General features: G+C 39.2%; 1 protein-coding gene across 4 annotated transcripts in view; it reads left to right on the top strand.

Moving 5' to 3' along the window:
• The window catches only part of atp11a (ATPase phospholipid transporting 11A), a 74,115-nt gene that overhangs the window by 48,098 nt on the left and 925 nt on the right, over positions 1–25,092 (top strand). Inside the window, exons 18-32 of one of the 4 annotated variants that reach the window (XM_030067012.1) lie at positions 690–793; positions 2,078–2,259; positions 3,206–3,457; positions 3,947–4,124; positions 4,231–4,333; positions 5,177–5,322; positions 5,610–5,669; positions 6,067–6,194; positions 10,481–10,616; positions 12,140–12,163; positions 14,814–14,879; positions 15,099–15,202; positions 16,057–16,222; positions 21,700–21,827; positions 23,076–23,154. In XM_030067012.1, the coding sequence (XP_029922872.1) occupies positions 690–793; positions 2,078–2,259; positions 3,206–3,457; positions 3,947–4,124; positions 4,231–4,333; positions 5,177–5,322; positions 5,610–5,669; positions 6,067–6,194; positions 10,481–10,616; positions 12,140–12,163; positions 14,814–14,879; positions 15,099–15,202; positions 16,057–16,222; positions 21,700–21,827; positions 23,076–23,127 (1,829 nt within the window). In that variant the 3' untranslated portion in view covers positions 23,128–23,154. Of the gene's footprint in view, positions 1–689; positions 794–2,077; positions 2,260–3,205; positions 3,458–3,946; positions 4,125–4,230; positions 4,334–5,176; positions 5,323–5,609; positions 5,670–6,066; positions 6,195–10,480; positions 10,617–12,139; positions 12,164–14,813; positions 14,880–15,098; positions 15,203–16,056; positions 16,223–21,699; positions 24,146–25,092 lie in introns of those variants that run through there. The other 3 variants (XM_030067005.1, XM_030066987.1, XM_030066996.1) reach the window with 3 other exon arrangements.

Below are 25,092 nucleotides of genomic sequence, written 5' to 3'. Positions count from 1 at the left end.
TATCTCCCCCTGAAAGACCAGAAAGTAAAAAAAAAAACAGCAGAGGAATTACCAATCAATTTTCATATAAAAGAGTTTTTCAATTACCATAACCATCATACAGTCACATCTGTGCACAAAAAATATGAGGCTGATAGTGAGCAAGATTAGCTGTGAACAGATACACACGCAGATGACCAAACACATGATCCCCTCTTGGCTGCTGTCTGGAAGAGGTAACATTACATTTATTACTTTATTTAAGAAAAAAAAATCATTGAATTTTTTGAGTGATGTAGTCATTCATTCCTTACATAATGAACTCCATGAAGCTGATAGTTCATCTCCAAACCTCTCTGATATGTCAGTTTACAGCTCAGATGAACAGAAATAGTGATTGCAGTAGGACGAAGCACTCAGTGCTGCTCATTGCGATTGTGGAGATAAAATAGGGCCCTAAGACTTGCTTTCATCCGCTAAACCCACTGAGGTTTTTGTCAACACAATCTAGACTCAAATACAATCCAAATGACTAAAATGTGACTAAAAAAATTATTTGAGTCAAAAGATGAAAACAGAAACTAAATCAAACAACCCTGATATGAGCACAAATTTCCTCTCAAAGACATTAAAACCCCTCTTCTCTCTCCCTCTGTGTGTGTGTGTGTGTGTGTGTGTGTGTGTGTGTGTGTGTGTGTGTGTGTGTCCAGGTGAGCTCTATCTGTTCTGTAAGGGGGCCGACTCTTCCATCTTCCCCAGGGTTATCTCAGGCAAGGTGGACCAGGTCAGAGCTCGGGTGGAGCACAACGCAGTGGTAAGAATACAGGCACATACACACATGCACAGGCACTCGCAAACAAACAAACAAACGAACAAACACACACACACACACACACACAAGTAAATAGTGTTTTTTTTAAGCTGGGTGACTTGTTGAAATTGTTCTTTCCAGCAAGACTTTTTTTTCCCATGACTCTACTAGTAGGAGGTTTCCATGGTTACTACAAGAAGTTGGTCAATGGAGCATGACCCACTTCCATCCAGCAGTACTCATGTTGCTCTAAAACAGTGCTTTGTGTGGTTTCCCATGGACAATAAATAGCTCAGTGAAATGATTCATATGAGCACATGTTGAGAAGAACTGATAGTGAGGGGAATAACACAGACACGGGTTCAGTTTTGGTTGCATGATAAACTGAACCTACAATAGAATGTGAATACGTTACTTCATATTATTATTATTATTAAGATTTTCTTTGAAATCTGATCAGATGTACTGGAATTATTTGGAAGATCAAGGAGAATTTGGCTAAGATTACATAATTCAGATGTTTTCCTCAACTCACATTGCACTTTTTTTGTTTGTTTTGGTACCATCTGATGTGCATGGAAATCCACACAGGTCAAAAACACTTGAAAATTTTGACAAGCTGTGATTAATATGGTGTTGTTTTAGCTTTAATTTTAACTCATACACATGTACAAGGCACAAAGAATGTCTTGACAATGTGTGATTTGAAAAGTCAGTTTATCCGTTTTGAATTATTCTGAGATGACAGCATAAAAAATTGAAGAAAGCATTAAGTAGAGCACATACCTTCACTTTCAAATTCACCAAATGTTAATCACTTCCACTGTCACGCTGCCCTTCGTCCAATCAGTGTCAAAAGAGTGAGTCCTTGACACATGACACATAACGTCACATGACCAGCCCTTCCACAAAGTTCCATGATGTTGTGTCTCACGCATTTTTGTGTGAAGCCACACCCTCTGCCACGCCTCACTTTGGCCAATCAGTAATTAATCAGTTTTTCCTTCGCCCAGAATCAACCCTTCCAGAATCAAGTGTCACGCAAATACATTCCAAACCTTTTGAAATATCCTGCTACCAAACAAAAAGATTGTCCAACTCCATTGGCGGAGGTAAAAATCCAAGTATACATATGCATATAGTCAAAATATCACAGGTCAAGGGCTTCTGTGGCAAATTTGAAACAAACCACATCATAACCATCATAGCAGAGGCGGATCATACTGATGTGTGGCCAATATTGTACATCAATCTAATCACAGAGTATAAATCTGTCCTGTTCTGCAGGAGGGTCTGAGGACGCTGTGTGTTGCCTATCGTCAGCTGAGCCCGGAGCAGTACCAAGAGGTGTGCCACCTGCTGAGCGGGGCCAAGCTGGCTCTGCAGGACCGAGACAAGAAGCTGGCCGAGGCCTACGACCTGATAGAAAAAGACCTGATACTGCTGGGAGCTACCGCTGTGGAGGACAGGTAGGCTCTGCCACCAGCCACCAGCCCTACACAAACATTTCCTCTAAATAATTCATTTTTTACGTTGTACATGTGTTTCATTCATCTTTCTTTGACTCTATATGATCTGCTGTTATTTTGCTTATCAACAGACCTTTTTCACAGCAGCCAATTTGCCATTAAAAAGCAGGGTAAACACAGGTGTTACTAATCATATTAATTAATGTTGCACTCCATTTACAGTGGTGGAAAAAAGTTTTCAGACACCCTTAAAATTTTACACAATCTCAAATATTATCATGAAATATCATGAAATATTTGTGGAAAAATCTTTTTCCACAAATATTTGAGTTTTTTTTTTTATTTGAGATATTTGAGATTTTTTTTAATTAAGAGATTTTATCGGGTAAATTGTATGTTTGATGATGCTTACGAGCTATGTTTGCAGATGTTGGGTGTATGACCCAGTACTCAAAATTTCTTATGTATTTTTATGGAACCAATCAATTTTAAGTTTTTAATGGCTTTTTTAGGATTTGTTTAGTATTTTGGCTGTGACTGTACTAAAAGAAATTGCACTTGAAGACCTAAGAGTGATTCTTAATGCAATGTTCCACAAATGCATGGGGTGTCCGAAAACTTTTTTCCACCACTGTAGATTAAGCTCAGCCCTTCCAATGAACCAGAGAGCACAACAACAGGACCCTGGCTCTGCTAGACCTGAATGAAACAGAATCCTAGTCAATGTCCTTAGTTACACCAGTGTTTACGCTGCTCTTCATGTCAAAAATGCTGCTGTGAAAAATGTCTATTGATATCATTTTCACTCATTTCTACCTATTATGCTTTTTTCAGCTGTGAGTGATCATATAAATGCTGATTTATACATATTTTTCCTATGCTGTGAGAATGACCCAATTTATAACCTAACCCCATCCCTCTGTTTGCCCTCCCCTGTCCTCTCCAGGCTCCAGGAGAAGGCGGCGGACACCATCGAGTCCCTCCACAAGGCCGGAATGAAGGTTTGGGTGCTGACGGGTGACAAAATGGAGACGGCGGCGGCGACCTGCTATGCCAGCAAGCTGTTTCGACGCAGCACCCAGATTCTGGAACTGACCACCAAGCGCTTGGAGGAACAGAGTCTTCACGACGTCCTGTTCGACCTGAGCAGGACCGTCCTGAGGCAGCATGGAGGCATGACACGGGACAACTTGTCTGGGTGAGCTGTGTGTGTGTGTGTCTGTAACTGTGTGTGTTATAGGACAATACCAGTCATTTTGCGTGTTTGGCCCATTTACTACAATTTAGTTACATTTTACATTGTAACGTACCGTTTGGTAAATCATGCAGGGCCACTAAAGATTTCACAACATATATTCAAAATCCCTCCATTTTCAAATGTGAATTTTTAGTGGAAACACCCACCTTATAATTTTCTGCTTCTGCTAACAAAGCAGTCACCATTCATAAACCACAGAGCTGATAATTCATTGTGTAAGGAAATGTTACTCTGCCACTTTTCAAGTCATTAATAATCCCTCCACCCAACCAATAAAATAAGACTGTTTCTCTCCCTAATATAACAGCCTGTTATAACATGAAGTGCATGAAATCAAGGAAGTAAATGAGGTTGTAAAACAAAGTATAAATAGAGCCGCAGGTAGTCATACTGCAGTTACAGTTCTTTATACTGTGTGTGTTTGTTCAGTCTATCAGGTGACTATAATGATTATGGTCTGATCATCGATGGAGCCACCCTCTCTGCGGTGCTGAAGCCCACCCAGGAGGATTCAAACTCAGGGAACTACAAAGAGATCTTCCTGGAAATCTGCCGCAACTGCAGTGCCGTGCTCTGCTGCCGGATGGCGCCGCTCCAGAAAGCACAGGTACAGAGATCGCTGGTGTGAATCCCCAGATCATGGTGGACAATCTGGTTGAATAACTTATGTTCCCCAGTCTCATCTCAGTGTTGTTCTTGCCTGTGTTTCCCAGATTGTGAAGCTTATAAAAGCATCCAAGGAGCACCCAATAACTCTGGCTATTGGAGACGGGGCTAATGATGTCAGCATGATCCTGGAGGCCCATGTTGGCATTGGTGGGTATTCTTGCAGATACGCCATCCCATCATGCATTACTGTATGGCTAACACGTTAAACCTCTCTGAACTGACTCTTACTTTGCAGTTGACTTGGATTTTAACTCTTCACAAAAATGGCTCTGTGTCACAATTTTGTTTACAATAAGTTACGAGTAGAACACCATTGCATCACGTACATGTAAGTTTAGTGGCTTGGAGCAAACAGGGTCAAAAGAACAAGTAGCAGGTGAGATGTTATTTAAACTCAAGACAAAATGGTGGAATCTTGTTGTGTTTGGGGGTGTCGCATACTCGTGAAAAGGTCACGTTTTTCAGATTTCCATCTGATTTCCAACAAGCTCCCTAAATTACTGACCTTAAACTAGCAATTAGCCCAACCGGCACGGAAATGGCGCTGTTGTGTAGATTTTAACCCATTACACAAACATAAAACAATCACAAAATAATCACATCAGAGAAGTTAGAGTTTTTTGACCATCTTGCTTAACTGTATATCTTTGAACATTACAATTATGACTGAATAATGACCACAGAAATAATCATTTGTGCTGATCTCACAAGCCTCCACATTTCAAATGAATGAGTTTTCTACCTGGATGTGGCTCCTGTAACAGCAACTCGGTCTATAGTGGAACCTCATGGTGCTGTAAGAAAGACTTTGAACGACTCATTAAATGTTTCAAATCAGCAACACCTGAAGGACCACATGGGGATCAGGGGTCAGTGTTTGAACAGATCAGTGGGTCATCTGAACCCTGAAAGAACGCAAATATACTTTTATCCACTCTCTACCATCATTTCAAACATCAGGAATTTTGAGACCTCTTTATGCTTCTACAGGCATTATGGGTAAGGAGGGCCGTCAGGCGGCGAGGAACAGTGACTACGCCATCCCCAAGTTCAAACACCTCAAGAAGATGCTGCTCGTCCATGGACATTATTACTACATCCGCATCTCAGAGCTTGTGCAATACTTCTTCTACAAGGTGTGCTGGCCCTTCTCTTTGTCATAGTTACGGGTTGAATACCAGCCGACAACTTGACATTTTCTGATCTAAAACTTTGCTAAAATAAAATGTGAATGTATTAACCACCTGCCTGGTGTACCAACCTCCATAATAATACAGCCAAAACTTTTTTGCCAAAATGTGTACACATCTTTTTAAGGATGCTATCGCTGAACCATGCCTACAGTTCCTTTAATATATGTTACAGCTGCATATTTCATTATCTTTTCTTACTGATTTTTTTTTATTATACCTTTTCTTCCCAGAATGTCTGTTTCATCTTCCCCCAGTTCCTCTACCAGTTTTTCTGTGGCTTCTCACAACAGGTAGGTGCACACACACACCAACCCAGTGGCCAGAATAAAATGCCATTTTACATTTCTGCAAACCAACAAATATGTTGAAATGTCAATGTTTCTGAACCAAAAAAAAAAACAAAAACAAAAAAAAAACAGCTCACACTTGAAATTGGATTCAAACCCTGGTCTGCAGGAGCAAAGTCACTTTATACACAAAAACAAGACATTCTGAAGTATTCTTGGTTTGGTTTGCAACATTCTTTTCTTGGCAACTGCGCTGCATGCACATAAACTACACACACAACCATGCACAAGTAAGCAATTATAAGGAATACAATTTAAGAAATGATTTTAACTGTACTCTCCCCACTTTCTTTGTCTCTATTCACTCCGTTTGGGACACACCTCCCATCCCATTCCCCAGCCGCTGTACGACACAGCCTATTTGACTCTGTACAACATCAGCTTCACCTCCCTGCCCATCCTGCTCTATAGCCTCATGGAGCAGCACATTAACATGGACATCCTGAAGAAGGACCCTTCCCTCTACAGGTTGGTATCAGCAGCTCTTGATGCATGTATACACACTCTGTCTTCTCTGTACGAGTGCTCTGTCACTTGACTGGAAAGGATGAGGTGAATCTGGCCTTTTGTACATCTTGAAATGGCACATTTTGCACACCAGTGCTGTAAAATCAAAATTATAATGCAATCATTACAAAGCAATCATTCCTACTATAATCATGATTCATAGTGCAATCACATCTGAAAAATTAATTGCAATATAATTTCCATACTTTATCATTCAGCCCTAATTACAAATATGAAAATGAAAATATTGAGATGTACACAATGTAGAACAAATCTTAAAACATAAAATGTGAGTTTAAAGCCTATAAAGTATAGGCCTATCCATGAGTTCTGATAAAGACCCTTAGGAGGCTCTTTAAGCCCTTGTCAAATGGAAAATAATATTAACGCAGAGTGGGGCCACATGAACAATATGTTTTTCATACACTTTTCATTCATAGTTTTTCAACTTTTTTTTCCCCTAACCATATTCAATCTGAAGCACTTGGTTTTCCCCAGCTTTGTGTCTTAATTTTGTTTTGCAAAGTGCCTTTAAATGCATAATCTTAACCATCTCGAGAAATCCCCCAGAACAGCTGAATTGTCCTTTTTGTATTTTATATTTAGTGGCTGGTATTTAGCATATATTTTATTTGTGGTATTTAGCTTTTCTTTAGCTTTTTTCTATTAGATTTGGGTTTGAACCAGAGATATGAGAGCAATTTTACAATTTCACAGTTCTCAAAGCTCAATCAAGTGTTCAGTGTTGTGTTTGGAATCGAACAAGTCAACAAAAGCCAGCTTAGTCTTTAGCCCCTAGGAACAAAGTAGCATTGTACAGCACATGCCTCTCTCGATCCAGATTATGATGCCAGAGAGCGATATGTGAGTGAATAAGATACCTCAGACATCATGTCATTTAGCCCAGCTGGCATCCAAGGCAGCTTTTTTTTTCTTTCATAATATTCATCTGTTCATCTCAGGGAAGGCATTGAGTCACGACACAAAAGTGGCAGGGAGAGAGAATTCTCCAGGTGGTTCAATAAATCTAATCTGCTCTTGGCAAACAGCAGCATCGCAGAATTAACGTCTGCCTGTTTCCCACTGTGATGCAGAGCTGCACTGAGTTGCTCTGGCACAGATCTGTCTTCCGATAGTTTCTCGAAGAGTTCCCTGAGAGGCACCGTGTTTTATTTTTATTTATATTATTCAGTTTTATTTTAGGCTCCTGAACAAAGAAGGAAACATGAATAGTTCAGACTCTTGGGAATCTTGCACACTGGCAGCTCCAAATGGCAGCAGAGACTAACTGTGTCATTACCCAGAAATCCTGCAAGGTGACATCAGCAAACTAAAAATCCTCACTGTCTTCCATTCCAGAAAAAGTTTTGTATTTTGCTCTCCCTTTGCATGAGGAAGATTTCTCAACAGTGACCATACCACACAACTAAATTAGAATTATAATAATTTTGGCAAACTAAGTGAATTTAATGACGTATTAGTGGTCTTCTGTGTTTCAGCAACAACAGGTGGATTTTTGTATTAATATATTTATTAGCACAGCTTTAAGTTCTTAAATGGATAGGAGTGGAATAACACAGGGCCTTCATTGTGCAAACTTTGCACCAGTGGCTCTAAAGAATACCCTTAAAGGAAGGGATTCCAAGCCATTCAGAAATATATATTTAATAGTGCTTGTTTATATATTAACAAGTGCAGGACCTCCACTGCTGGTGACATCACTGACTCTTCAGTTTTTATGGTAACCTGTCCAGTACATGTAGATATGTGAAATTTGACATGTTGGCAGCAGATTGCTGTGATGTTTGGTCATGGCAATCTGTGGTATCTTTTGTGCAAATATCTGGTTCTGCGATGGTCTCCAAGTGTTTGGATTCTTTTTTTTTTCTTGTCTATGGCTATATTGATTTTTTCTTATGGATGTGTTTATCACACAGGGAGATATTTAATTCAGGGCTTAGTTTATGGTACACATATCCAAATAAAATTGGACATTATGCAGATGGCTACAGGCAAGAAAACAGAAGTGACTGAGCTCTGTTGCAGCTTTCTTGGAATATTAAGGGGGCAAATCTTTCTGTCAAGAGAAAGAAGCTACTTCTCTACCTGAAACAAAACAAAGTGGACATATGATTTCTGCAAGAAACACACTTCGATAAAGAGGAATCTATTAAGTTGCAAAGAGGCTGGGTTGGGACAATCTTTTCTGGTACATATTCTTCCAACCAGCAGGGTGTCAGCATCTTAATTGACCCACATTCCTCATAATCCAGGATAAATTATATTTTAATATCTAAACAACTTGCAACAATACTATTCCCTTTAATGAATGGATGGGAGAAATGACCAAAATAGCTAATTATGAAGAATTAAATTTTAAATTAAATAAGAAAAATGAGATATTCTTGAAAATATGGGGGTCTTACATGAGGCATTGGCTGAGTAGGGGGAACATGACATTATGATATGTACCATGATATGTACAATTTCATATGGATGATGATGGATGCAACAGTCATTTCTGGTTATTACTGTTATGGGGGTCCTACCCTGCCCTGACATGGCATTTAAAGCTGAAAACACTGTAGACTCTAAGTTCTTCTTCCCTTTTATTATTCTCATTCTTATTATTCTTATTATAGCTGTTTTTTTTTTTTTTTTTTTTTTTTTATAGTTCCAGTGTTGTTATTGTTGTTATGATTGTGGTTACTGTTCATGTGATGTCCTTGTTCTATGTGGTGACACTTATTTGGAAAAACATTAAAACTGAATGCCAAAAAAAAAAAAAAAAAAAAAAATGCAGTAAAACAAGCATAACCAGTACTATTTAGAAATGCAAACAGGATATTCAAATAGGGTCTGAGGGCAGACACTAGTTTGCATTGATTTGGTTCATTCTGTTTCAGTTTGGTTCATTTCCGTCCTGCAGTGCAACAGTGCCCAGTGTGACAGAGACACATAATTTTATTTATTTATTTATTTATTTATTTTTTTTTCAAAATGAAGACACAAGGAGTCACAAGATGTCACATAATTAAGTGACGCATTTTTCCACTTAAACAGAGGTTGTTTGTCCTCTAAGTTTTCAGTCAACACAAATCCTGCAGTGGAAAAGGAAAGGAAAGAGAGAAAGGGAAGGCGTCCAGCTGGATTTGTACTCATGACTGTAGCACATGAGACGTCTCGTAGTCAGGATCCCTGCCCTTTGGTCTGAATGATGTGTCATATTTCTGTCCTTCAGGCATTCATGCACATTTGGAAGTGTTGCATAACCAATGTTTGTTTGGCTTCCCTGGGAGGATCTGTCTCAATTACATGAATGGGCTGAATCTGAGAGAATGGCTGTGCTATCACATTACGCGTTCCTGTTCTACATGGACAAACATAGTCACTGTAACTAACTGACATACAGTAAGCTAATGGCTTTCTTCATGGCTCATTTGCCTCCATTGCATCCATTTAGAAGGCACGACTCACCACTTGTTTCCTCGCATTGACACTTGAAAGGCTCCAGCCACTTAAATTTTGAAACTGACACATCTCAGGTTTGAGAAGGTCACTCCAGGTCTTTTCACAGACTCAAAAAAGTGCATTCTTTAGGAAATTTTTCTAATTAACACAAAAAAGTAACTACAATTACATGCACCATTTTGAATGTTTTACTTTATTTGCTAAAAAAAAAAAGAAAGAAACACTTAGAGACAAAATATTCCTTTACATTTGACCTACTTTGGTTTCAAAGGGTGGAATATGCAGGGAGGAAGAACAAGTTATCATATTGCATATAAAACTATCAAGTGCAATGTGACGGCCGTCTATCTTTAAACTTGTAAAGAAAAATCGATACTTCCTGGAAATTGGGTGGAGTGAAACCCCTCCGCCAGGGAAAGTAGTCCCCAGGAAACACATGCTTTACACAGCAAATTATCAGTTGTGTGGTTTATGAATGGCAACTACCTTGTTAGCCACAGAAGCAGAACATTGTAAGGTGGGTGTTTCAACCAAAAATTCTCATTTGAAAATGGACAGATTTTGTGAAATCTCTAATACCATCACATGATTTGCAAACTGTTTTTTGCTATGTAAAAAGTAAAATGTGGGGATATTTTCCTTTAAGGTCTACTCATAGAGAATTAGTGTAGTGTTCATCAGTTCTATGATAAATCTACATCATATCCATCATATCGGAGGTGGGTGCTACTGACTCAGCCTTGATATTTGAAATAAGCTTGTGTCTCTTTCTCCAGGGATATTGCAAAGAACTGCTTGTTGCGTTGGCCTATATTCATATACTGGACCTTCCTTGGTGTGTATGACGCCATCGTGATGTTCTTTGGTGCTTACTTCCTGTTCGACAACACGACCTTCACCAGCAACGGACAGGTAACACCCACGGGCTATCCGTCCAGCCTCATAATACAGCCAGTTCAATTCAGAGGATTTTTTTCAGCCTTGAAAACATTTATGACAAATCCTGTATTTTTCAAAAGGAAAAATAGCCGGAAGCTTTTAAGCTTTACTTATTTATTTATTTAGTTGTTTTTATAAATTATTAATCTGGTAATGATTTTGTCAAGTCCTAACAAAATGCCAGTTAATTTATCTTTGTATTGGTAACACTTTAGTCAGAATGCCAGTTGATATGTAAGTTAAATATCAATAAGAGTTCAGGATATACCAGTAGCCATACATTATATTTCAACAACATATTGACATATCTATTGATATTCTGTTGTATATTTGAACAAACATGTAAGCCTAGTTCACTTTGTTGCTGGATGCATTATTATGAAACCCACTGGAGTTCTGGGCAACACACAGCTGCAGGGTTAGAGTTGTGGTTGGGTGAGGGCTTTCTTGGACACACCCACAGGGGTAAGGCTAGGGTTGTGTTTGAGTAAGGGCTTATGTCAAGCCTGTTTTAGTGGATAGGCAACAGGCTGACAAATTCAATGACCAATTGCAGTGCTGGTGGGCGTGTCTTGCCCAGAACTACAGTTGGATTCAAAATAACACTACAGACATGTGGAAATTTGGAATAATTTATGACTCATTGATACACTGAAGTGTGATTGATATTTAATTTTAACACTATATATGTGTTGTATTGAATAGTAAGTGTGTGCTACTTTTGTTAATTAATTTTTATTTTTATTTTAGCAGGTTAATATCTATACCTTACTACATATTTGCCTTTTAGGCTTCCATGTAATATATAGATTAATATGCTTTACAACAACTGCCACTGTTTTTACTTTTTCTTACGTAATTATCTACAATGTGTCAAGTTGTATTGTTGCTACAGATTATTCCTCACAACAGTCCACACAACACAGAGGTGTGATATGACATTGGGTCTGTGTCCATAGGAAACGTGTGGTCACACTGAATGTTTGTTGAACAAACTTTATGTCATACTTTTGCTGATTTTATTTTATTCCCACACTTTTCCAGTCCGGGAAATAAGAAAATACATTCCCCATACTTCCAGACTTTTCCAGAGCTTTTTTTCCAGGAAAAGAGACTACATTTCTCATTTTGGTGCCAGGTTGAAAAAGTTAAGGACTCCCTTTAGGAAGGACAGATGGATAAGTTCAGCAGAATGGCAGGAGTTCTCCCATTCACATCTAAGACACAACAGCATGGCGGGTTTGCCACCATCTTCCCCCTGTGCTCTTTCTTTTGTTTCCTTTCACATTTAAGGAGCATTATTCACCCAAAAACCTTTTGGATTGCTTTGAGTTGCTTGATTTCAATTGATTTTGCATCTGATTTGGATTCTTCTCCAGCCACAAAATGGTTGTTTATTTCATTATGATTTTCTTCTTCTGGCCTTCTCCTCTTCTTCCTCCTCTCCTCTTACCTTTGTGTTGCTTTTTCTTTTTGCTTCTCTGTCCTCCTCCCAGCTAATGACAACCAACACACAGATGGTAAGCCTGTCCCTCTCGCTCTCTCTCTGTCATCCCTCCCTCGTTTCAGTTTCTTATTTCCCATTTCCTGTTTTGTCCCATCACATGACCTGACACCAAACCACCAATCATCCGATAGCTGTTCATCACTGATCTCATGTCCGGCCCCGAGTGCTTGCTATGTAGACCAGTGAGCTGTAGGCATTTGTGTAGAAACCCACCTCCTCCTTGAACCCTAGATTCTTCGTTCTGTGCGTAGTGTGTATGTGTGTGTGTGTGTGTGTGTGTGTGTGTTGCAGTTGTCAGTATGTGATCACTTGATGGTCTCTCAGGAAGTTGACAAACCAGAGAAAAATGTTTTGTCATATTCAGTTTTCTGTAAATAAAAAAAAGTAATCACAGTTACATTTCCATTACATGACACTTGAGACGTTTAGCTAATGAACATATCCAGTGTCTCTTTATGCTGATGATGCTCTTATTAGAGCAGAAAAACATTGGTACAGCTGTGGTTACTCTGTTGTTTGAATGGCAGTTTTACCAACATTTTAAAACACAACAATGTAAATTTAATGTGGAAGACTTTTTTTTTTTTTTTTTTTTTACAATGTACTGGTGTGAAGAAAGTTTGAAGTCTCTAAAAGTTAATTTTCATATCGTAGTGGAATGAATGGAAACCACTGCCTGGATAAAAGGGAGGAAAAATTGTATCAGAGCTCTAAAATAAGATTCCCTTAGGAAAAGATGAGCAGAAATTATATACATTTGGTAGATATTACTCTAAACATGCAAAATCACTGGCATGGTCCTTTAAACTCAAATAAGAAAATTTCAGTTTGGTCACTCCAGTGTTTTTGCTTTAGACACACTCTTTCATTTTGTTTATATGGAACGACAGTGCCCCCTGAATCTAAACTTTCACCCTAAAGAAAGTACTGCAAATGTAAATGAGATACGAAGAGCAAAGACAAACAATAGGGGCACTTGAGTTGTTCTTCATAATAACAATGCTTTTGTACCATTTGCCTTAAATATAGGGGGCCTCTGCACAAAAACTGAGGCGTGTGCCTTTAATTACAACACTAATAACTGGTAACAGCAACAGAGTAACAACAAATACCACAATGTTATCATTCCTCTTTGTAAGAGACCCTTCAATTCAAGTGCTACCAGATCATTTACTCCCACTGGATTTGTCTTGGCATTTGGAATTATTTATATACATGATCTCGAATGAAATGATTCACCATAAATCATGTTTTCGCTTAATTTATTAAGGTAATAAAAATATCACAGATATAACAAACACTGAGCAGCCAGATTCCCTTAGAGAAGGAACAGTTTTGCCTTTTCATGTTTTGTTTTTTTTTATTTACTTTATTTATTCTTACATTGAATTTATTAAACTTTCTCATGGACATGAAGCAATTCAGTAACAGTTAACACAACCCTCAGCAATTTCATTTTCTGTGATATGATGATGGTTTATTGCATGGCATTAGCTAAAGGCAGCAAAGTTTCTGCCAGTGCCAATCCTAAATTAGCAGATACAAGGGTAAATTGTGACAGGGTCAAGCCAGAATCATATTTATTTATTATGTGGTCAAGAGAGTAAATTAAAGTGCTAAGTGAATGGATTTGAAAGAACATTTAGCATTAGCAAGGGCTTGACTTTGCTCCTACGACCATCATCATCTTAATATCATGGGGATATTAACAAAATACAAGAATTCATTATTAGCACATGGGATGAACATGACATCATATTTAATACATGGTATGTTTATCATAGAATGCACGTCATATATTCAAAGCATGTTAGGTACTTGACAGTATCGAGTGCATTATATAGTATGAGCTTGGGATGAAGTATGAAAGCCATTACTGAAGTAATAAAGGAATAGTTCACCTATTTTGAAAAAAAAAAAAAAAGCTGGTATGTGGGACAGTAGTGGTGCTACTGTGCATTGTGCATTGCTACTGAGTACTGGATACTGAGTGGATTAAAGTGGTTATTTTTCAGAATGTTAGCTGGGGGGAAGTCCTTCTCAATGGCAGGAGGCTAACAGTTAGCATTTGGAGCCTCCAGCCAGTATCCAGCACTCAGTAACAAGGAGAGGAAGATAGGGCCACTACTGTCCTACAGAACAGCTAGAGGTGGAGTGAAATAATACCACATTTTTCAAAATGGACAAACTATCCCTTTATAAGCAAACTGGGACGCCCCCAGTTCAGCCTTACACCTCATGTCATTTCTGTCAACACATCATCCATACATTAACATAACACGGATGGATATTTCATCTAACACTCAAAGTCTGACTACACAGAAGAACACGTATAACTATAGAATAACTATTTTGAACGCAATAGCAGATGATTATCATGTATATTTAAAAAGATAAGCACTGCGGCAATGAGCAAGATTGCATTCATCCTTGACATTGCAAGTTCTATGTCTGTCACTGCCAAAGTAATTGTGATACTTGATATTAAGCAGCAAATAGACTTTGCTCCAAATCCCAACATACTATAAGTACTTGCTCTTTTGACAAAATGCATTGAATTGAAATCTATATTCCATCCGACATGAAATGTGGTTTACATTGAAATCATGACATTTGAGGTGTGTGACTGCAGCTGTTCTCACCCTGCCTACTCCTGTGTGCAGATGTTTGGAAACTGGACGTTTGGAACGCTGGTCTTCACTGTGCTCGTCTTCACTGTCACATTCAAGGTACAGACACACACACACACACACACACACACACACACACACATACACTCACAAATATGTACACAAGAGAGCATCCAATCTGCACATCCTCGCATGGTGAGGACAGATGGAAGCTTGTTGTTGGTATTATTTCAAAATGACCTTTAAGATTGAACACCACTTGACTGATCACATTTTTAATTTTCTTCCCTCTTTCTTATGCCTGTCTCTCTCCTGCAGTTGGCTCTCGACACCCACTACTGGACTTGGATCAATCATTTTGTCATCTGGGGCTCCCTGATTTTCTTTGTGGTCTTCTCTCTGCTGTGGGGAGGCATTATCTGGTATGATTTGACCTGACAAATGTCATTTTCTCCTGACATTTTAAAGTATTTTTTCACTTACAGCTGCAGAAAGCGAGATTTTTATGTAAATATACAGCCCTCTAAATCACAAAGTGAGCCTGCAACAAAGAAGAGCATCCCATCTCCAAGAATTGAAGCACTGTAGATTGTATTTGCCCAAGTGAAATTCTAGTATCTGTATGTCATAACTGCTGTCATTTGGATGTTAATATTCAACCTAGCATTAACTTAGTCTTACCTAACAGTAACCATAAGCCTAATGGTAAGTCTCTGTTTTTATTTTTTTTTATGTTTTGGGGCATTTATTTTATTATTATTATTATTTTTAAATGTAGGGTAATTGTCTTGTAAGTACACATAATTTTAAACATTTTAAATGTTTTACTTTTTTTTTTTTTTTTTTTTTTTTTTTTTACTCTTTTTTTGTACTTGTTGCCAAGGTTTTTTTTTTGGGCTTATTTTTTTGGGGTAATTTTCTTGTCATTTTCTCATCCTTTTCCCATGTTTTTCAAAGAAATGAATTTGGTCAGGTTGGCTATGTTCAGACGCCTGTCACAATCATTTAAACGCAAGAAATCCAATGTTGATCCGGCATCACTATCCTGATGTTTAAGTATATAAGTAAACCCAAAGTGGTAATTCGTGATTATTTAAAAAATATTTTTGCAAATTTTGAAGTCAATTTTCTGGGAAGTCTGGTGTTTTTTTTTGCCAAATTGCTAATCAGGATCTGATATGAAACTCAACTGATACAAAGTTGAACATGCATGCTGCACAGCATTAATAAAGCATAACTGTAAATGTTGTCCACTCCTGTCTCTTGTCTCCACCAGGCCCTTCCTCAACTACCAGAGGATGTACTATGTGTTCATGCAGATGTTGTCCAGCGGTCCGGCCTGGCTCAGCATCATCCTGCTGATCACAGCCAGCCTCCTGCCAGATGTGGTGAAGAAGGTCCTCTGGAGGTCGCTGTGGCCCACCACCACTGAACGCATACAGGTGTGCACATCTGCAGACATACATGTACACCTAATGTACAGACATTCCTGTATACATTACTTAGGTACTAGGGCTCACTTTTCAAGTAAATTTTATATTTTGATTTGATACTTAACACCACCATTAGTGAATCAACATTAACTCAGAAAGTAATTGTATCTGTACTGTAAAGCACAAATACAACCCAGTGGTATACAAAGTAAAATGTAATTTTGAAGCTGATAGAGGCAGACGATCCTCTCAACGATTGGTCTTTTTTGTTTAGTGTAATGATACAAATGTCTCAAATGTTGACGTGAAAATAATCATCTCCCTTGGCTGCAGAAAGAAAATTAACGAAACAAAAGAAGCTTCAACTGTAATAACTTTGCAGGTTTAGGTACATGTAACCATATATATTGATTACAGTTAGGATCCAGCAAATGCAAAAGGTGCACAATCTAACCAAGACGGCCAAGAAACAGAATTTTGTCATCACACAACACAACACAATAGCTAGAGTCTATAATTTGTGCTGTTTGTGGATGTTGTGGGTATTAAATTGTCCCATCTGTCCTGTAGTGTCTTAGATTCCACTTCCTTAGAATTATGTCATCATAATTCTGGTGCACAAATGTGAACTTATGGTATAAGGAAATTAAATGTGGAAACAACAAAATAGCGCCACAACTGAGAGGTAAAACGGATGTATGTGTGTTTAAACATTGTTAATGTGTGTACGGTTGAATCATGTTTTAAGCACCATACTCAGGGTATATATGGCAGTCAAATCTGCACGGCACAATGATCCTGTGTTATACTGTTCTACCACAAAATACAGTTAAATTGATTTAAGTTTTTTTTTTTTTTTACATTTGAAAATCTTAAGACTTTTGGTTCATTTGCTAAATTACACTGATTACTTTGACTGTTTGTGTAGCTGATAGCTATACACAGACAGGTGTCTATAGATATGTCTGTAGAATAGATTGTCTAAAGACCCTCACTGCAGCCATTTTGACATGAAATAGCAGGGTAAACAATGGTGTTACTAATGACAGTGGTCACAGCTCCATTCCATTAAGGTCTAACAGAGCCAGGGCCCTGCTCTTGTTCATGCTGGCTCACTGGAAAGACCCTGCTATCGCCTGTGTTTACCCTGCTTTTTCATGTCAAAATGGCTGCTGGGAGAAAGGTCCATTGACAGTGGTCTTGCAGTGGATTAAATGTCTAACTGATGACTGTGGGTTAGCAGATGTATGCTGGCTATGGTTACCTCCCTGCGGTGCTGGATGTAAGTCAGCCCCTCAGTCTGTGTGCTGTGCTCATTCTTACTGATATATCTGAGATATATTGAGAAGTGATATTTTATGAATAAAGAATTGTAAATGTAGCCATTTTAGAAGTCTTACACTGTACATGCACATTGTACTGTTTACATGAATCATTGGACACAAAACTGTTTTGAAATGAATTCGTCACAAGCCAAAGAAATGCGTAATCCTCCAGTACAAATGTAGTATTTCTATACTAATTTTACAAGGTGGAAGGGGATTTCTCCCAGTTTTTCAACCTGCACACAGTACTGCTATGTGGTATGTGCACAGCAGGGGAACTTCTAACATGGCTACCACTGTATAAAGCACCAATGAGATACACAGAGGACTTCCTCCTGTAAGAAAATCAGCTGCCACTATGATATCAGCCTTTCTCACACACAAAACTACGATGTAGGCTGTTGTATGTGTTTGGTTTCTAGCTGTTTGCTGTGACGTGTGAACCCTCTCCTGCTAACAACCCGGAAGAACTTCTAATATTTCCTCTTCCTCTTCCATGTCCTTAATCGCTCCTTTCCCTTAACTCTCCCTGTAATCATGGTTATGGAGAAGTAAAGAACTGGCCAGACTCCTGAAGCCTGTGGGCATCTAACAGCCCTGATCTTCTCATGGCTATTTAAAAGTGGAGAGACGACTTTGAATCTGGATGTCTCTCTGTTTAGAAAGCCATGAAAAGACGTGATATAACCCTCAGACAGATAAGCGTGGATCTTTCCTAAAGAAAAGGAAAGACCATCATGGCCTTTTGGAAGATCGACTGATCTTCAGAAAACGGTCCGTTCCCTGCAGATTCCTCTCTTTTCACCTAATTTTCCTTCTCATTCTCCTCTGTGGCAGACTAAGCGTCGGCGCCTTGCCTCTGAGCCCTCCACCATCTTTATGCTGTCTCAGACCTCCAGCAGAATCAGTTTCTAACCCAGCCCTCCTGGAGGTGACCCTCTGCGTTTCCCTCTTTTCCTGACCTGCTTAGAAACACCCCTTTCTTTGTGTGTGCCTTTATTTGCATCCTGCTCTCTCCCTTGTTTTGCATGACCTTACCCTCCTTCGCCAACCCATCTGAGTGCATGCCAATGTGTCTTTGTCTGGATTTACATGGGCACAAAAAAGAATCTTGTAATAATATGTGGCGGACACCTTTTGAGTGTTTAATCAGCTGAAATGAAAAGTTGTTGGTATCAAATCTGAATGCAGCAAGTCCTGGGTCACCAATTAAACAGGTGGGATCTTCCTCACCTCAAGTTGAAGGTTTGTAACAGTGTTTGCATTCAGAAATTAGTCATAAAAGATGTGTACAACAGTGTTTCTCACAGAACTGTACTCTTAGTCTTGGTGGAAAAGCCTCTGAACCACACTTAAACACTTATGCAATATTAAACTCATTTGCAACCAAAGACAATGAAATATTTCTACGTGGGTTGGCAGCTCTTTAAAGGACCATGCCAGTGATTTTACTGATAATATCTACAAAATCTATATACTTCACATTTCTGATATTCTTTTCCCAAAGCAAACAGTCGGCAAACAGTATCATTTTTCCTCCCTTTTTTTTCCTCCCTTCCAACCATTGGTTTCCATTTCTTCCACTACGATGTGAAAATGAACTTTCAAAGACTTCAAACTTTCTTCACACCAGTATTCCATCACCATAATAAAGTCCTCCACATTAGTTTTCCTAAAAGCAGCAGCACTGTTGTGTTTTGGGGATTTGAAATTGGCCAAAGTGCAGCACTCCCTCCACCAGGGAAAATAGTCTCCGAAGAAACATTTCCTTTATAAAGCTAATTATCAGAATATTGATGAGTTTGTTCGCTGCAGAGGCAGAACATTATAAGATGACTGTTTCAACTACATCTTCAAATTTCAAAATTAAGTGATTTTAATTATATGGTGTGAAATCTTTGGTAAATGGTTTGTTGCAATGTAAAATGCAGGCAAATTGTAGTAAATGGGCCAAACATTCAAAATCACTGGGATGGTCCTTTAAGGAATAAAGACCTTAGTCACCTAGTCAATGGTACAAAACTGGCTGACCAAACCCTAGTGTTCATTAGTTGTTATTTGATACTAGACAAATTTGCCTTGGCTTCTAAATGAAAATGATCTTTCCAACGACTCGATGATGAAATCCAAGCAGGCTTTGGTTGTTATCTAACATGCAGAGTGCATTCAAGCTGTTTTAACAAATGCAAATTTGCCACAAATGTGTTGGGAATATATCTCATAAATGAGACTGGCCCGAAGTGTAAATGCAGGCTGTGTGAAGTGTGATGTCTTAAAGCCATATGGCTTCAACTCACCTACTTGTGAATGACAAGTGACTTTCTGCTTTGCAAATGATCTGTTTTTCCTTTGCAAATTGAGGCATGAGTGAGAGAGCATTTGTCTGTCTGGAGGTAAAACCACCAACACGTTTGCGTTTGTGGTACACAGTAAATGTTGTTTGTGTTGTGTGTGTGTGTGTGTGTGTGTGTGTCCATAGCGTGTGAAGGCTGATACAGAGTCTGACAGGGCCCTCACCTACCAGAGTTCTGACTCCTTACTAGATGGAGTAGCTGTCACAGAAGCCTAGAGAGCTTCAGCACGGTAAAACACAGATCCTGCCGGCGGGTGTGTGTGTGTGTAATGATTGATGTGGGTCAGAAGGTGATGTTAATATACTGTAGTGTTTTCCCTGGGGTTTGCTGTTCTGTGGTGTGTGGTACTATAAGTTTCATAGATTTGACATTTGGGGGTTGTGACTGACTAACACACATGGATTATGGTGTGTGTGTGTGTGTCTGTCTGTGTGTGTGTGTGTCTGTGTGAAGCTCTAGGAAAGTTCATTCGGACAATCCTAGTATTCTTCAGGTATTGTTCAAGGCACTAATGTCCTGGTAGGTGCCTGCTTCGCTTCACATCTTCTTCAAAATGGAGCTCTGGTGCCCTCTGGTGAAACATTGTGGCAACATTATGGAAGAGAAGAAAATGTACTCACTCTGGGATTCATGCATGTTTATACGTTTCCATTTGCATGACTTGGTTGAAAGCAAGCTTGCGGTGTGTTTTGGTGTATATCATTTGTTCATTCATGCATTCATTCATGGATTTATTTTGCTGGGGTTGTTTGTGTATGGAAACAAAACAGTCTGAAAGGGACAGTGTCATCACGGCATTATCTTGAAAGGCCATTGGACACAAATAATGTCTAAATATACAACAACCAGGATACAAAGGTGCACATATCTGCAAACATAGTCCGACCTTAAAAGTCAGATGTAACATTGACTACAGATCTTTGCCCAAATATATATTTCTGGCTCCAACACATTTTCTCTCACTTGGATATTTTGATTTTATCCTTATGCTTATTATTATTATTATTATTATTATTATTATTATTATTATTATTAGAAGTAGTAGTAGTAGAGGTAGTGGTATTGTATATATCTGTAAAATGCTAAGAAATCAGAAAGAAATCATGACATGAGCTCTGAAGTCCATGGGGAGATATCCATTCTGTAACACTAAATAAAAATGGATCATCTGATGGGGTAATATTTTTGCCAAATTTGAGTTATTAACACAGGAATATATGTTGGAATAGAAGAGCCAGCTGAGCTAACCTGAAATGACAGGTTTTTTGACTTAATTAGCTTACTAATGAGCAAAGCTACCAGTAGTAATGTTCATCTGCAGCAGCTACGTACTAAGACTTAGCAGCAGTTGGCCAGGTATCATGCCTATGCTGAGCTAAATAACAAGCTTAACATAAAATCAGCCAGCTGAAATGATCAGTCTTGAGTGAAAAACAACATACAAACTCACCATCTAAATTCTGTTGACAGTCAAGTCAGAAATCCAATCAGTTGTTGTTGCCAAGAGCCGAGGACCTCCAACATCCAGCATCAGCTGCATGCCTAGCAGGTCTGATGCAAGAGCCAGGAAAAGCCCCATATATCAGGTCCCACCGTCAGTTCTGGCTGGTTGTGATGACACTGTCTCTTCCATGTACTTCCTCATCTGCCTGCACTCCACCCAACTCCTAGAAAACTCTATAATTAACATGTTTTCTCCTCCATTTTCACTTTTTCTCTCTCCTTCTCTCTATGTTTCCCTTTGTCCCTCCCTTTGTCTATGTCTTTCCCTATACTTCTCCCTCTGTTTCTGTCTTGCCTCTTACAGAGTGCTGACAAGCTCTACAAGGGCCAGCTCTCCGAGTTCACCCCCCTGGCATCTCTCCACACCCCACCCAGGGGTGGTGGCCAGCAGCAAGGCTCGGTGCACCAGAGGAACCCCCCGAACCCCCGCAGGTTCGAACCCCTAACCAAGAAACTCATGTTCACGCGCTGGCGAAGCACGCCAGACTACTGCACTTTCACCCCCCTCCTCCGATTCTCCGAGGGCTCCCGCTACTCAAGTCAGGGCCACACCTATGGCGGAGCGGGGCCAGAGACCGCTGTCTAGTTTATTTCTTTTATTGTTTTTTTTTGATATGAACTATCTGGGACGGCTTTGCAGATGTAGAGCTTGAGACGTCATTCCCACTTGGAGTCTTAAAGCTGCGCTATGCAAGATTTTTATGTAAAAATACAGCTGTGCTATCGGTCTTGACCTTTGAGCCAGAGAGTTCATGCTTGAGCTGTTGATTTACCCTGTTTGCCCAAATGAACCTTGCAGGATTTCTGGGTGGTGAAGTCCTCAAAATTCAAACAGTTACCTCTTGCTGCCATTTGGTGTCACAAATGTGCAAAAATTGCCTAGTGCAGCTTTAAATGTAACTCCCATTCCGGAGTCCTTGCTAGCCTTATAGGAGCTGTTAAACTGTCCCAGGAACTGCCTCTGGTCACGGCTAGGACTCATTCACACGAGCAAGGTGGGGGTGTCAAGTCACCCAATAGTAACTGGAGACCAATCTGTTTGTGTTGCTGAGCTGAAATACCCTCTAGGACTCGCTGATTACTATAGTAGGTAATCAGATCTCTGCATTGGATAACATTTTGAAAGTGACCTTCGCAACTCCTCCAAGTCAAAGCCCAAGTACGGCACAAAGCATGGGACGGCTCTGGAAGGGACCCGATCCACAGAGCCTCACCTCACCGCCGAACCATGCAAAGGGCTTAGCTGATTGATGTCACAGCAAACAAGCAGACTAGAGACTTTTGATTTCTTAAAAACCGTATTCTGGCATTTGACTGTACGAGCATTTGCCCTTTACGCCTGTCTGCCTTTGTCAGCAGGCGGCTGAAGTGTACTTCACCTTGTTTAGGGTTATCTAAACAACAACTAAGTAGAATTATTAAGATTTATGTCATATTGAATCATTGTGACTGTGATTGTGATGATGATGATAATAATACTGACAAAAACGACAATGGAAGCAGTGACAAATGGTGGAGGTGATGATGATGAAGACGACAATGCTGATAATCATGACAGTGACAGTGATGTTGTCACCATGGGCTTTCTCTGACCAAATATTTTCTTTCTTTTCTTTGAATTCCTACCATCTCTCTTTTTCTTTCTCACTCTCTCTCTCTGCCTGTTCTGCCTTTTTATAGGACTAACTGGTGTTGCCTGTGTGCAAACCTGTTATCCCGAAATACACCCTAGGACACTGGGGCCAGATCCTACAACATTGTAAGGAGGGATGCGGTAGAGCATCAGTGCTTAAGTGTTGGAACGACGGGCTTCAGTTAGTCTTTTTTGCTATTAAATCAGCGATGGATTTCACAAGAAACAAAAAATATAAACTAAAAAACACCATATTGTCAACTTTTGAATATGGCGCCCCTTAACCACATTAAAAAAAATGGCAGATGCAAAAAAGAACCAACTGTAGTGCCCTTCTCTGACACTTTGGAGCTAACTCCATAGATAGTATGGAGTGTTTGGTAGGGTAGAGGTCAGACTGAAGTAGATAATATGTGTGTATGTCTGTGTGTTATGCGTGTGTTGATTAGTAACTAGACATGGTTGCCTGGGTGCCCTATTCATTTCTGCAGGATCTCCTAGTGTCTTATTGTTTCTGCAGCACTTTAACTTTAGATTCTCAGCTTGTATTCAAACTATAATGCTTGTCTGCATTCCACAGCTTATTATTTTTAGTGATGCCAATGCAAACCAATAGAACGCCTTAATGTAATCCTATAACCCCCCGTCATTTCCTACAGGGATCCTCTTACCAAATATGCTCTCCTCTGAGGCAACAATTTCTTAGGCATTGTGTTTGGCCAGCTATGCACAAACTACAGTATATACCCCCATACTGTAAGATACGTCAAATAAAAGTGGTCAGTGTCAGTGGGAGACTGTTCAAATGTAACATGGTGGACTGTAATGACAGAAAGAACAGCTTCTCCTTCCATCTCTAATTCTCAGATTCAGATTTCTTTATGGTTTTATACAAAACATACAATGAAATTCAGGTGCACTCAAGGACCAGGCTCATATATAAAAATAAATCATAAATAGTGATAAAATAGTCATAAAACTTAAAAAAAAAAAAAAATGCTCCCTCCCACTAACATTCTATACAATTGTAGATACACTTCATACACTCATTGCCAACATATGCAGTTCAAATGGGATTTAAAAAAAAAAAAAAAAGTGGTCATGCATATTATTGCATTGCATAAAATAAGTCATTGCACTTCAGAAAAAAACTGTAATGTGTTTAGTGGGTGCACTTCAGGTCACAGTTCAGTATAGTAATGGCCTTGGGGTAGAAACTCTTTATGAATCTCGTGCTGTGTGTTCTGATGGACCTGTGGACTAACTATACAGCCCAACACTCTATAAGGAGTTTGCCATATTGGAGTCCTAATCAGCTTAAGACTGAGGCGATCATAACGCACAGATGCTGTTGTCAGGCCAGGTATACTCGCCAGCCTTAAAGCAACACACAAAATTTCTGAGAGACTGTCCCATTGGTCACGTTAGGCTTAAGTTTCTAAAATCATCCAAGGTTGATGGCTGCAGGGCTCCTCCAGTCGCTTCTAGTTGAAAACAGAACATTACTTTGAAACAGATTTAGACAATGCAATGTATGATCACTTTCCATTTAACCTTAGAGCTGCTACAAGCTCTTGTGTGATTACTCAACATAGTGCATGCTGAAATGTTAACATAGTAAAGTCACTCATTTCTCTATCTATGTTGACCAATAGGAGAGTCCATCAAAAACTCCTTGAATTCCTTTAAGATGAGATAAGCCTATAGAAACAATATCAGCTAACAATATGAACTAATTTTGGACATTTCCAGCTAGCTCCCCTGACAGCCCAACACAAATAAGAAAAGTCTGCCTTTTTAAACTGCATGAAGTGCACTCCAGCCATATCACTTAGCATTATGTCTGATCCCTGTCATTTTTTTAGTCATTTAGTTTCTAGGAGCTGCGGACTGATATTAAACTTGCAAACCGTCAAATACCACAAATTCTTATCCACCTCACGTTGTGAATGGTAAGATATTTGCAAGGTATTTTGGTTTACAAGGTTTAACTGGTTATAGCATCACAGATAAATAGTGCTCATGTTCTTTAAAGCCTTACGATGGTGTTACAAGAGTCTTACA

This window comes from Myripristis murdjan, chromosome 2 (genome assembly GCF_902150065.1).
Source record: "Myripristis murdjan chromosome 2, fMyrMur1.1, whole genome shotgun sequence".
Lineage (NCBI taxonomy): Eukaryota > Metazoa > Chordata > Actinopteri > Holocentriformes > Holocentridae > Myripristis > Myripristis murdjan.
Note: the sequence above shows the minus strand (reverse complement) of the source record. Positions and strands in the feature narration are given on the sequence as shown.